Below are 14,177 nucleotides of genomic sequence, written 5' to 3'. Positions count from 1 at the left end.
ATTCTGTACTATAGAATTAACTCTAATATTTGTGAATTTATAGTCTATCCACCCATCATTTATCGATACTGTTCACCCCATTTGGGGTTGTAGGGATCTGGAGATATCACTGAGTGAGAGTCGCGGTTCACCCTGGACTGGATGCCAGGAAATCACAGGGCTGACATACAGAGGCAAACAAGCAGCCATGATAACATTCATTCTAGGTTACACTCATACAAAGTGAAATATTTTCAGACTTTTTTTTGTTTAAATTGTTGATGACTATGGCTTACAGCTCACATAAAAACACTATCTCAAAATATAATATCACAAAACATCAGTATAAAAATTACATATGATATAGAAATGTTGACATGTTGAAATCATGCTCATTTATACACGCAGTAACTGGTTGGAGCTCTTTTTGCACAAAATACTTCATTTATCTGACTTGGCATGGAGTCAATCGGTGCACTAGGGTGTTATGGAGGAGGTTATATGATCAGCAGGGCTTGTTAGTTTGTTAGCAACATACCTCAAAAAGTTATGGATGGATTTTGATGAATTTTTCAGGAAATGTCAGAAATGGCATAAGGAAGAACTGATTAGATTTTGGGAGTGATCCAGATCACCGCCTGGATCCAAGAATTTTTAAAAGATTCTTTACTATTGGGAGATAGGGCTAATGGTAGAGGTCTGTGTTCTCTGAGTGCTTTTCTAGTTGAGTCTGTTGTTGAGTGTTGGTGTTTCTCATCTTCCTCTTGACATTTCTTTAGAGATTCTCTGGTGGGGTTCGGGCCAGACCAGTTGGCTGGCCAATCAAACAGTAATACCACGGTCAGCAAACCAGTTTGTGATAGTTTTGGCTTCCCTGTGGACATGTGCCAAGTCCTGCTGGAAAAGGAAATCAGTATCTCCATAAAGCTGCTGGGCAGCTGGAAGCATGAAGTGCTCTAAAATCTGGTAGACAGCTGACAGCGCTGACTCTGGACTTGATAAAGCACAGTGGACCAACAGCAACAGATGACATGGCACCCTAAACCATCCCTGACTGTGGAAACTAAAAACACTGGACTTCAAGTGCCTCGGATTCTGTGGCTCTCTGATCTTCCTCCAGACTCTGGGACCTTGATTTCTACATGAAATTAAAAATTTAGTTTAATCTGAAAACAGAACTCTGGACCACTGTGCAACGGTCCAGTTCTTTTTCTCCTCAGCAGGTGAGACACTGATAACGTTTGTGGTTCAGAAGTGTCTCGACACTAAGATCACAATTCTTGTAGCCCATTTCCTGGACCTGTCTGTAGGTGTTTTCAGGCAGACACAGTTCTGGTTCTGGCTCTGGTTCCGTTCTGGAGTCTCAGAACCTTGCTGCTTTCTGGTGAACCAGCCTGTGTTCACACCAGTGTGAGCAGAACCAAAGTGGGAGGACATGGTGGACATGCATCACCCAACTCCACTTTTGCTTAAGTTTTTATTGCTGTCCTGGATTTCCTTCTTCAGTTTCTTGAGTTAATTAATTAATTGCTAGCATTCTGGTGAACCCACACAGCAAAAACTGGAGTGCTGAATATTTAGTGTTAAATATTTCAGAGTTGATTTTAACCCTCAAAGTGTAATTCTAACTACATTCAAAATTACATGGCCTTCAGTGTTGGACTTATTCGACAGTGTTGATCCATTTAATGTTAATTCAACTCTGTAGAGAGTCAACTGATCTAAGCCCTGCCCACTGCAATTTTAAATTAGGGGGGATTGAGTTTTCCCATGTTGTACATGAGTCCAATTTCCAATCAGCATCCCATCAGCAGACCATTGACACGCCCACTGATGATGTCACGGTTCCCAAGAAAGAACCACTATTTTTTGGTTCCAGCTAAGAACCAACTTAACAGGTTCCAAACCAGTTTTTTCCAGTTTGAACGCATCGGCCAGTTCAAAATTAGGTTCAGAACCAGAACCTGCACGGAGCCCTGCCAGTCTGAAAGGCCTATGTGTGTGGTGGCTCTTGTTCCACTGACTCCAGCCTCAGTCAACTCCTGGTGAAGCTCCCCTAAGTTCTTGAATCTGCTTTATTTGACAATCCTCTGAAGGCTGAGCTCATCCCTGTTACTAGTGCACCATTTTTACCACACTTTTCTCTTCCAGTCAACTTTCCATGAATAAGTTTTGATACAGCCTCTGTGAACAGCCTGCCCTTTCAGCAGTGACCTTCTGTGGCTTACCCTCCTTGAGAAGGGTGTCCATGATTGTCCTCTGGACATTTGTCAAGTCAGCAGTCTTCTTCATGATTGTGGTTCTGTGTACTGAACTAGAGTGAAAGAATGAAGGCTCAGGAAATTGGACTTTTCTGCAATATTCTAATAATTTGAGTTAGTGGATTTTTTTATTTCATGAACTGTAAGCCATTATCACCAACATTAACACAAAGTCTTGAAATATCTCACTTTGTATGCAATGAATCTAGAAGATAATGGAAGTTTCACTTCCTGAATTAAATCATAGTAAAAATGAACCTGAAAAATGTTTTTTTTTTTTTTTTTAGTGGTGGTCAATCAAGAAAGTACAGCAGAGCTTTAAATGGTTAAATGACTACAAATTGTTTGTCAATGGTTTGATGGAATTGTAGATTGAGTAAGGATCTCAAAATGTAGTCACAAGAAGAAGAAGAATGGAGTCACAAGAATGAATGGTTACCTAATAATATTTTTGATTAACTGTGCCTACTTCAGGTGATTACTGATTAAAAAAAAAAAAAAAAAAAAAAAGAAAAAAAGAAAAAACATCAGAAATCTATGTGAAGAAAAATCAAAGCAGGCTTCTTTTACAGCTTTCTAGATCAAAGTTACTCTCTTTTGTCTCATGATGTCCAGCAGCCAGACTTGAGCAGCACTATTAAAAGCATCCAAAAAGCTTGCTCCTTGTGTGTTTGTCACGTCTTTCTGCCATCTCTTTTTTCGTCTAATTTTTCCAGGAGGTTCCCTGTTTTCTTCTGTTTTTCTGTTCAGTTTCCAACAGTTTTGTTTAATTACATTCCATCTTATGCCCCTGCTTTTGCTGTCGTTGGTTACTTATTGATTTCTCATGCAGTTGCTAGAGGAGATGTTAAATATGTCGAACAGTTAAAGCCAACATTTAAAAAATCTCATCAGGCTTTTGTTTTAAAACATAAAAAAATACATAAAAATGTGCCTGAGGTGATTTAAATAGATGTGGATGTACAGGCTCAGAGCAAAAATATGATGAAAAATCCATCCTACACTATGCTGTAAGGAGAAATAAGTTACTGAATAAATGCAGATGATTCTTTACTTAAAGGAATGACTTTCTGTGCTGTTAGCTTTCAGTGTAATTCTTTCTATTTAATAATCTTCATACCTGTCTTGAGTTATATGACTGACATTTACTCACTGCTTATCCATGCATACATCCTGACTCTGCTGGTGCTCACTTCCTTTGCAAATGTACTGCAGTTTTGCTATCTATAAGCGAGACACACCGACTGTTTTCTATAAAGAATCCCAAAACAAAACAAAATCTATTAAATCAGCCTCTAAAATTATGTCTTTACTCTGACATGCATTATATTGTTCCATTTTGAGTAATAAGTCGTGTAAATATCAAACACTGACATTAAATCACCATCCGTGTGTCTGTTGTGTGTCACCTTCACATTCAGAAACACGAATCACAGCTTCTGTATCATTAACCTTTTCGAGGCGGCTCCCCTGTGCTTGTGTTCAATTCTTTCAAATTCTTCAGAGGCCAGGACCATCCCGCTGTCTGTCTGGTTGTCCTAAAAAGAGACACATTCGTGATTAAAATGCTTTCCACTGACCCCGCTGCTATGTCCGTCTCCATCAGCAGCTACTATATAAGGAGAAGAAAATAGTTCGGACTTGAAATCCTTTTTCAAAATGTCACCAGTTGGTTCGCATTTTCAGCATCTGATGACCAGATAAAGAGCTTACTTGAGGAGCTTTCTGTTGGTGCATCTCCAAGGGCAACTCATCAAATGTCTTCACTCTGGGCTGGCAGACTTTAGAGGGTCCCACAAACACACAGCCGGCAAAGGGCACGCAGTTATAATACCTGCTGAGGATGGGGAAGAAGATTATCAGATTTAGATATGATGGGGACTTCAGCTGAAACAAAGGAGGATGAAAACAACTAGAGCAGATGGAATAAAGAGCAAAACATCAAAATTTGCAGATTATACTTCAATTTCATGAATACAGACAAATTTCTCAAAGGATTTGTCAGAGCAGATTTGAATGTGAAATTTAATAAGCAGCGGCAGATTTCCTATCTTCATGTTGTTTAGTTTGATAAATAACTAAGAACACAAAAAGACTGAAAACAATTCAGCAATATATATATATCAGGACAAAGTTGATATTACACCTGACACATCACACTTAAAAAACTCTTTGACAGTTTGCAGTCTTCAAACTAACCTTGAGCTCTGGCCTCTACACTCTATATATTTTCTTAAGAACATGTTTTCATAGCGAGTTTTATAAGCTCAACAAAATTCTTGGCCTTGCCTGACGAAATACCAAAGAGTAGGGACACAAAAGATGTGTAAAAAGGACGAGGTGAAGGAGATGCTTATAAAGATACCTAGGCTTCTCAGTGGGAGAAAGGATCTTTTTGCTTCAACGTGAACAAGAAGGGTGGGGGTTTCCTGTGCATGGAGGCTGAAGTCACCAAACTGACAAATACATGTTATAAATAAATCCCCTTTAACAAATTCATGTTAAGACACACTGAAATCAATGCCTCTTTCAGAGCTCTGAAAGCAAACAACATTTAACTTATGAGGAAGATTAAACCTGCCTGCTTTGTCCATAGGTTGTGTCATGTTTAAAAAGATGAAAGAAACAAACAAGGTAGATGGGAAAGCTCCGGATTTGAGAATCAGATATGAAATAATGCAAAATAACTCATAATTTGTTACACAGTTAAGGCTGCCCTAAAACTCATCTTACAACTATAATTGGCAGCATGTCTGCGTGTCTGTCTATCTCGATTTGAACGCTACACCATTGCTTCTTCTGTCCTTGTTTACTAACTAGTATGTTACTTCATACATACCCTAACATCAAGGTATGGATAGCAGCGCTGGCCTGTGACTTATTACGAAGCATGTTTGTCACCATAATAGCTATCAAACAAGCTTCATCTTATTGTGGAAATGGTCTAAGATTATAAATTTATAAAATCAAAGCCATAATAGACACTTTCTACTTCCTCACCCTAAATTAACAAGAAAGGCTGTCAATTTTTTGGTGTCTTTTTTTGTAAACAAAAACTGATTTTACACCACAGAGCTGCTATATTCTGCATTATTAGAGATAATATGATCTTTAAAACAGCACAAAAGGAAAAGATAAAGACAAAATACTTAACATAACTTCACTTTCCAACACATTTAAGCCATAATACCCATAAACCATAGGTGTCAAACCATAGAAATTTGCCTTTTTTACTTTCAAACTGTAACTCGCAAGTTAAGAAAGATTCCTGAGATATTTATGTTATGAAGAAAAGAGACCAAACTTCATGCAAAAATGTAGTAGGACAGAAAGGGTAAAGGCTAACAGCAGCTTATCGGATTCATCTTTCTGGTCTACAGACTCTCTCCAAGGCTGTGTTGTCACCCTTTATCTTTAACTCTCACCTCAGCTTTTTCAAACGTATTCATAAAAACAGGATTACGGTCAAATTGTCAGATGATTCAGTCACTGAGTCACGACCGAGTCAACCCACTGAGCCACCACTGTGCCAAATTTTATATTTAAACGACTGGAACTGCTAAACGTCAAAAGACACAGCCTATGTTTTGCATTTTGCCAAATGGAGACCAACAATTAGCAAAATGTTCTAACAGCAGAATCATTTTTTTGTAAAAAAAAAAAACAAAACAAAACAAAAAAAAACACTTCATTACAGGAACAAATCAAGTCAAAAAACATTGTCTACAGGAGCTGTAAATTAAGTTTTGCCATTGTAAAGGGGCAAAATCCTACAAAGCATTAGTTTTCATCTGAAAGGGTTTGGCTGTTGCTAGGTGATAAATGTGTACATCCCTAAAAAGTGTGGATGGAAGACATGTAAACAGTTTTATAACAGGCTGTTTTTAACTGTGGGTTTGATGTGACTTGTGAGCATTGATGTGTGTATGTATCTTTCAGATCAGTGTGTGATCAGGTTGACTAGGGAAGATGACATCCATGGCTTCAGTGTGGCAAACATTAAAAGATATCAGGATTTTGGCTACATAAACTTGTTGATAATGTTGCTGTGGTGATTACTAAAGACAGCGTTTTAAAGAACAAAGCACGCGTGAGTACCTGTTTGGCAGAGTGTTGCAGGCCAGCCTGAGCTCTTCTTCAGACGGAGGCCGTGAGGAAACCTGTGAGAACCCATCATCTTCTGAGCTCTGTGAGGAGTTCAGAGGAACGTAGTCTTTCCCGTCCTGAAGGGAAATCATGCAACATTAGACCATGTCCTGAAAACGTTCTACAAAAACATAAACACTTCCAGCTTGTGAACTCACAGGTAGGCTGTTGTCCTGCAGCAGGTCACCAAGAATCTGAACCAAAGCCGGGAAAGTCGGCCTCTGTTTGGGCTCACCCTGCCAGCAGGCCAGCATGATGCCATATCTACCAGCAGAGGGCAGCAACATCACAACAAAGAAGACACCTCCATCTTTAACATCTTTAACTCACATCATTATTGCCTCTTAAAAACAACAGTGAGAAACACTGGGATGTGAAAATCAAATCATGACACCTAGGGAAGGCACTTAGCAGCAAAAATATCAGTTCCTTGAAATGTTAAATTAAAAAAAAAAAAAAAAAAAATCAATGAAAGGCCTTTGCTCACATCTCAGGTGACGCAGTCTCTGGTGCTCTCATCCGAACACCGTCTTTCAACCGTTTGCAAAACTCTTCATCAATCTGGACTCCCGGGTACGGAGATGCACCTGAAGGTGTATACAAAAGAAGGATGGGACATTCAGAGAGACATCAGGTTAAGTTCATCCACCAGTATTATGAATTTACTCCGCTTATAAAACAGCTTTTCGAAGGAGCAGGGATCAACAGGCACTTTTAGAAAACTATCTATTGCTCCACACTTCTGCCAGAGGTTTTATTGAAACTTTGTTCCTTTGGCTTTTATAAACATGGCTCCTCCTAAAAAGATGTGCGTGTTATGATTTTGTTGATTTTTACCAAGTGAAAAGATTTCCCAGAGGAGAACTCCAAAAGACCAGACATCACTCTGGCTGGTGTAAACTTTGTCGAAGATGCTCTCTGGAGCCATCCACTTCAAAGGTAGACGGGCCTGAAGGGAACATTAAAACATCAGACAAATATCACAAGATGCTCACATAAACAGAAATGGCCCCTGCTGTAAAGGTGAACCATTACGCAAATGATTAAGACACAAAAAATATTTCATTTAGTATCTCCTCGCTGTGAATATGGATGTTAAATGAGACTAGAGGCTCATAGTGAATATGAGGACAGCGTACATTTCCTTTTCTGACGTAGTCCGGGTCTTTGTATATGTCTCTGGCCAGGCCGAAGTCACAAATCTTCACGATGTTGTTTTCTGACAGGAGAATGTTCCGAGCTGCCAGGTCTCTGTGGATACACTGTGGATACAGACGCATGCATCATAACACTGCAGACAGGTGTGTTTGTAAAAGGTGTGTTTTCATGCATTACTTCTGATTTGTTTTACTGAAAACAGAGGAGGATGGTATGACAGTGGCAATTTGAAATTACATTTATTTTTTTGCATTCAAATCATCTATTTTTGCATTTTAAAAATCTATTACCCTAACTTTTTTGGGTGTCTGCCTCTGTTCTATTTTGGACTGGATAATGTCTGGTGAAGACTAACCACTGTGGAATCACTTTAGGAGATCCAGCATGTGCCACAAAGATGTCAGCTGAGTGTGCCTGCGGAGTCCTGGTTCTCCACTGGTCTAGCCAGTCTAGACCTGCCCTCTTGTGTAAGTTAGTGCTGTACAAGTCAGTACTGATATAAATCGACTGACTGGGGTATCCATAAAGTCATACTAAATAGGCCTACCTGTTTAGAATTAGTATGTGGTATTGAATCACAGCGCTAATCAGATTTATGGTGACAGTTAAAAATTTATAGCACAGAATCCTGGAAAGCAGAATGATTCAGGCTACAAACTGCTGCCTGTGAGTTCAACCTGTGTGACATCTCAGCACAGCTCAGTCACTAATTATTTTTGTAATGCCCACAATTAACCTTTCTGGAGGCCAGGAACTCCATCCCACGAGCCACCTGGAAGCTGTAGCAAATTAGATCTTCTATAGTCAGAGGAGTTTTCCACAAGTCTTCCACTGCAGAGAGAAGATGAGGAGGGGGCAGGAGAGAGTCGTGGAAAGAAAGTTAATGAGTTGTAACAAGTTAAGAAATCAGCTTTGGTTAATTAAAAGGACACTGACTTTTTTCCACCGCAGGAGTCTGACTGGGTGTGTTAGATGGAGTCTGGGGATTGATAAGGCGGGAGGAGGGTGGAGAAGCAGGCTGCCGGGCTCTTTGGTCCATTTGACCTGCCTCAATCATACGTCTCACCTGGCTCTGAGTTTTAGGAGAGCGATCCTGAGTAGGAAATAATTCAAACATAAAGGTGCAGAAAATATGAAGCATATTTGTGGAAAGATAAAGGGAAAAACGTTTTGAGCATTAAATTTCAGCCATGGAATGACAGAAGAACAGTTTTACTGAAGTGTTTCAGCTACCCTGTACGGGAGGAAGAACTCTCTCTTGGCTCGCAGAAAATTGGACAGATTGCCGTACTTGCAGTACTCCACTATCACCATCAGTGGACCTGGAAATACAGACAGTTCATCAGCCATTTTTCTGTTGTTATTGTGACTGTTCTTTGTGAAAAAATGTTGCAAACGCTGATGCACACAACAGTTTTTTCTATCAGTAAAAAAAGATAACTGCCTCTTGCTGTGAAGCTTATTCATTCAACAACATACTGGAAATAACCATAGGCTGCATTCTTCAAACATTTCCTGCTTGAGGTTAGCATGAAGGCTAAATTACAGCGCTGTTCAGGGTAAACACTGTCAGATGTTTGTCCCTCAAGAATGTGCTCTAAAGGTCGATAGGTATGGATGCTAAATTAGGGTTGTCAGAGAAAAAGAGAGGCAGCTGTGTGACTTCCTCTGCTGGGCTGCTCTTTAAAGTGTTGCCTAGGAGCTGCAGGGGACAGAAAACGAACCTGAAATCCTTCCTTCAAATACACAATAGACCACAGTATTTAAAACAAGGTCAAGATACAAAGCCAATATGTTTTCACATTGAGCAAAATGATGATCAACTAACAGCACAGTAGCATTATTTATGACAGGATGCTTCTATAACTCTATATCAAAGTCTGTGTTGATGTTTAATGCCAATCCTTTAATTCAAAATAAGCACAACTCTAATGAATACGTCACAAAGTTGCTGCGGCACTGAAAGTAGCAATCCTTCTTTTCAAATGGAAAATGTCTAAAAAGGAAAAATACCCGGTGACCAGACAGAACATGACTCAGCAGTAAAAGAGCAAAAACCATAGAATACCACCAAGGCATCTAAAACTATGGACTGGCATGTATAGAACATAGCTTTACCACAGCGAGTTAGAAGAGTTGTGATATAGCATATAAAAAAAATGAGAGAAATTTCAAACAACTACTGATTATTGTTAAGGCATAATATGACAGACTGATTCAAAAACATTAAATGAAAATAAAAATAAGTATCTGTGTCAATAAGTTGCTTAACTTTTGATATTTGCTATTGTCATGTACAAACAGTTTAAGGCAATATGTTGGAACCACAGTGTTACAGAACAATTAAACCTAGAAACACCAACGTTGATATGAATGAATGCCATTATCTCACCATTAGGCTTAGTGCAGGCTCCTACCAGGTTCACTACATTCAGGTGATTTCCGATGTGAATCAGGATCTTTAACTCTGACATTAGAGCCTTATGCTCACTGGCTGTTGCTCCATCTGAAACACAGGGAAAGAGTAAAACATGCATCAAATGCAAAACTGTCAAGTTCATGTTTATGTTGTATGTAAGATACAGAGTAGATGCTTGCTCATTTGCTTCATATCATATCATTTAGTAGTATACTGTATTGTCTAGTGAGAAAACTTGTGATTCCCACCCCTAGTACCAATTCACATATTCTGTCTGCTACTGTGTATGTGTATAAATCAGGGCAGCAAAGCAAGTTTGACTATCAGTGTCTTTTTTATAATACTTACAGAATGTACGTATACAACATGAGATCTTACCTTTCAGCATCTTAACAGCTACTGTGTCTAAACTGCTGCTTTTGCTGATGCCATAAATTGATGCCTCGATCACTTTCCCAAAGGCACCATGACCTAAAACCTTCCCTATATAAGAAGAAGGAGACAGAATATTCATGTTCATTGACCTCAGTAGGTTTGGTCTAAGCCCTGCGGGAGTACACAAATAGTTGTGGTTGCAAAATGTAAATGCATCTGGCTTCCTTATAGACAAGGGGGGGAGGAATTAAAATTTTGATTGCAGCATTTGAAAACAACATGCAACAAAATTATGTTCCTGTAGTGGAACAGATGCTTTACCTCCAGGCGATTTTAAAATGCCATGCTGGGAACAAGCTCATTCTTAACATTAGCACTTTGCAAAGCAGCAGTCCACCAGGGTGGCTGTAATCCAAACTCATGCCATTAAGCAAAATGTAAAACTAATTCAGTTTCATCCATCTATTTGCTCTAGTCCCTTCCTGAGGAATCCTTTTCACACCCCCTCTCTCCTGTTTGCTTTTTCTTCCCATAATCCGTACATACTCTTGTTCCCTATCATTCCCAAATGCTCACCAAGACGGAGTTTGTCTCTGGAGATCTCCCACTGAGACGAGTCATAGGGCAAATATTCACACTGCTCATCCAGAGGCACTTCCCCTGGGTCCATGATGATTGACAGATAGCCTGTCTTTATGTCTGCAGGGTTAACCTGCATTTCAGAGAGACAAAGAGGTGACATAAGAGGAGGAGATAGCAGGCTGGTTGGGGTAAATATAGTGAATGAGCTGCTGGAAACAGCACAAAAACAACAAAAGATTGAAGGACAGGTCACACATAGAAAAAAAGGAAACACAATGATGCATTGCACTTAAGTCAGTACTGAGATCTGGACTGAACATGTAATTCTCAGAAAAGTGGTGTTTTCTATTCAGCCACAGAGATACTACTGTAAGTAGAGGCATTTTATGTTTGTAAGGATGAGATTACTTGCTTCAACACTTAAGATGGAGAGAGCAGTGAAATCCATAATACACAGAGAATGTGGGGTCAAAAAGCCATTTCTGTTTTCTATAGATTTGAAAGAAAATGTATGTCTTTTTGCATGAAATTGCCAGTAGTCCTACACAATATAAGAAAAAAACATGATGTGCTGTTACATTGTTCAGCATTGCAATAACAATATGTTGTACACAATACCCATGCTTACATCATGTCTCTCCTGGAGTCAAGAAGGGTTTTTTCACCGCAACATTATCGCCAATTAACCAGAGGGTAGCTGACAGCTAGTACAAGCTTCATCAGACTGTATAGAAATGAAGTGAATGAATGAAAATTATACTCAGGCCTCTATTCAGTAGCTAAAATATTTGCATTATTAAGAAGGCACTCCTTTTTTACATAAAAATATTGTTCTTCTGTCATGAATGTAGACTTTTGCAATGTCTTCAATGCAAAAGTGCATGTTAGAACAATTCTGGTGAATGGTGCAGCCCTTCTTACAGTCATTGTGTTTTTGTGGTGGGTTTTCGGCTGAGGCACGCACTCAGACCTCCATAGAAAACACAGAAGGGCTGTTGTGCTTTTTAAGCTTATTTTTAGTGCCTGTTGCCTTTATTTGACAGGGAAGCTGAGGACAAACAGAAACTCACATTCCTATAAACAGTATTCATACTTCAGAAAAATCTCTTTAAAGTTAATGTGAGGGACAGATTATGCAAAGCGTTGTCAGTTACACAATAATATGCAATGTAAAAAAAAAAGTCACAGCATAAATATTCACCCCCTTCAAGTCAGTATTAGATGTACCTTCAGATGCAATCACAGCATTGTGAACACACTTTTTCAAGTCCAGCCACAATTTTTTTTTTTTTAATCAGATTGAGGTCTGAGCTTTCCTGTTGACATCACTGTATACTCCAGGTCATTGTCTTACTGGAAAATAAATCTTCTCCCAAGTCATGGTTTTCTTGCAGACTGAATAATATCGTCCTCCAGGATTTCCCTATTTTTGCTGTATTCATTTTACCTTCTACCTTTAGAAGCCTACCTGGGCCGACTGCTGAGAAGCATCCCCACAGCATGATGCTGCCACCAACCTCACAGCCTCACAGTGGGAATGGTGTGTTTGTGGTGATGTGTAGAGTTTGGAGTCTGCCAGACTCAGAATCTTGTCTGATGGTTAAAAAGCACTATTCTGGTCTCATCAGATCAAAGAACTTTTCCCACTCTCTCCCACTTGCCTTTTGGAGAACTGAAGTTGCAATTCTGTTATGAGTGTTCTCCAACAGTGGCCTTCTCTCTGCCACTCTCCCCATAAAACTTTGACTGGTGAAGCACCTGGGAAACAGTTGTTGTGTGCAGCCTCTCCCATCTCGGCTGCTGAAGCTTGTAACTCCTACAGAGTAGTCATAGGTGTCTTGGGGGCCTCTCTCACTAGTCTCCCTCTTGCACGGTCACTCAGTTTGTGAGGACAGCCTGATTTAGGCAGAAATGGCAGATGTGCCAGATTCCTTCCATTTCTTGATGATGGATTTAACTGGGGATGTTCAGTGCCGTGGAATTTTTTTGATATCCGACTACTAGCACCAATGGACCAGACCTCTGTTGAGTAAGGTCAGTCACTTTAAAAGGGGTGAATCTCTTATTTTACATTACTTCTTTTTATTTAATTGACATTACTTTGTTGAAATCTGTATTCACTTGACATTTCAATTTTTTCAGTATTTTTTTAGGTAAAAAAAGTTATATTAACCATGACTGATTTATAAGATCAATAAAAGAGTAAAATATTCAAGTGGCTGAATACTTTTTATAGGCGCTGTATGTGCAGGAAGACTGGATGTGTGCCAGGATCCGAATTCAAACCCACTACCAGCAGGTCAAGAACTGAAGCCTCATGGGCGCTCGCTCTAACAAGTGAGCTAAACCAGCACCCAAAAAGGCTTTTATGTTAAATATTTCATGATTTCTAGTTTTGAATGCACTGAACTTAAACCCTTAATTTAACATTTATAACTCTGTACACAAAAGTATCCAATGGATACTAATTATTTCTCTTTGAAATCTAGTTGATGATGAAGATCCATGAAGATGGTTTTAAAAGTACTGAGTGATTTCATGAAGCAGGGTAATAAATAGTTTATGTCATATTTTAGTACACTGATAATGATTTGGACACATCCACAGTAAAATACCACAGAACTAGGTCTTAAGATACGGCATTAATGAACTTCTTAATCTACTGTGCTCTGCTGTGATGTAAATTTGACACCATTTGCACTTAGAGGTGTCCTTTGGTTTCTGCATTGTATGTTTGGAAATCAGTGGGAAAATGAGTCAAGTGTACATGATTTATATTAATGATATACAAGCTTTAAGTCTTCTCTCTGCTGCTTTTAAGAGTTACTATGATGATGGGTAGTAGTTGAATGTAGTCCTTTGATGGATGGAAGTGGAAGTTAGCCATGATCTCAATAGTCAGATATACACTATATTGCCAAAAGTATTCACTCACCCATCCAAATAATTGGAATCAGGTGTTCCAATCACTTCCATGGCCACAAGTGTATAAAATCAACCACCTAGTCATGCAGACTGTTTGTACAAACATTTTTAAAAGAATGGGTCACTTTCAGAAGCTCAGTGATTTCCAGTGTGGTACTGTGATTGGATGCCACCTGTGCGACAAAAGTCCAGTCGTGAAATTTCCTCGCTCCTAAATATTCCACAGTCAACTGTCAGTGGTATTATAACAAAGTGGAAGCCGTTGGGCATGACAGCAACTCAGTCACGGAGTGGTAGGTCACGTAAAATGATGGAGCAGGGTCAGCGGATGC

At 39.3% G+C, this 14,177-nt stretch overlaps 1 protein-coding gene across 3 annotated transcripts in view; it reads right to left on the bottom strand.

The window, feature by feature from the left end:
- Positions 1-14,177, bottom strand: part of flt4 (fms related receptor tyrosine kinase 4) — a 73,939-nt gene that overhangs the window by 661 nt on the left and 59,101 nt on the right. For 2 of the 3 annotated variants that reach the window (XM_041797617.1, XM_041797618.1), the window contains exons 17-29: positions 10,915-11,050; positions 10,342-10,446; positions 9,937-10,050; positions 8,778-8,866; positions 8,481-8,637; positions 8,281-8,375; positions 7,526-7,648; positions 7,224-7,335; positions 6,874-6,973; positions 6,545-6,650; positions 6,339-6,463; positions 3,954-4,077; positions 3,693-3,778 (exon numbers count right to left, since the gene is read on the bottom strand). In XM_041797617.1, coding sequence (XP_041653551.1) covers positions 3,693-3,778; positions 3,954-4,077; positions 6,339-6,463; positions 6,545-6,650; positions 6,874-6,973; positions 7,224-7,335; positions 7,526-7,648; positions 8,281-8,375; positions 8,481-8,637; positions 8,778-8,866; positions 9,937-10,050; positions 10,342-10,446; positions 10,915-11,050 — 1,472 coding nt within the window. The remainder of the gene's footprint in view (positions 1-3,692; positions 3,779-3,953; positions 4,078-6,338; positions 6,464-6,544; positions 6,651-6,873; positions 6,974-7,223; positions 7,336-7,525; positions 7,649-8,280; positions 8,376-8,480; positions 8,638-8,777; positions 8,867-9,936; positions 10,051-10,341; positions 10,447-10,914; positions 11,051-14,177) is intronic. The other variant, XM_041797619.1, reaches the window with a different exon arrangement.

This window comes from Cheilinus undulatus, linkage group 10 (genome assembly GCF_018320785.1).
Source record: "Cheilinus undulatus linkage group 10, ASM1832078v1, whole genome shotgun sequence".
Classification (NCBI taxonomy): Eukaryota; Metazoa; Chordata; class Actinopteri; order Labriformes; family Labridae; genus Cheilinus; species Cheilinus undulatus.
Note: the sequence above shows the minus strand (reverse complement) of the source record. Positions and strands in the feature narration are given on the sequence as shown.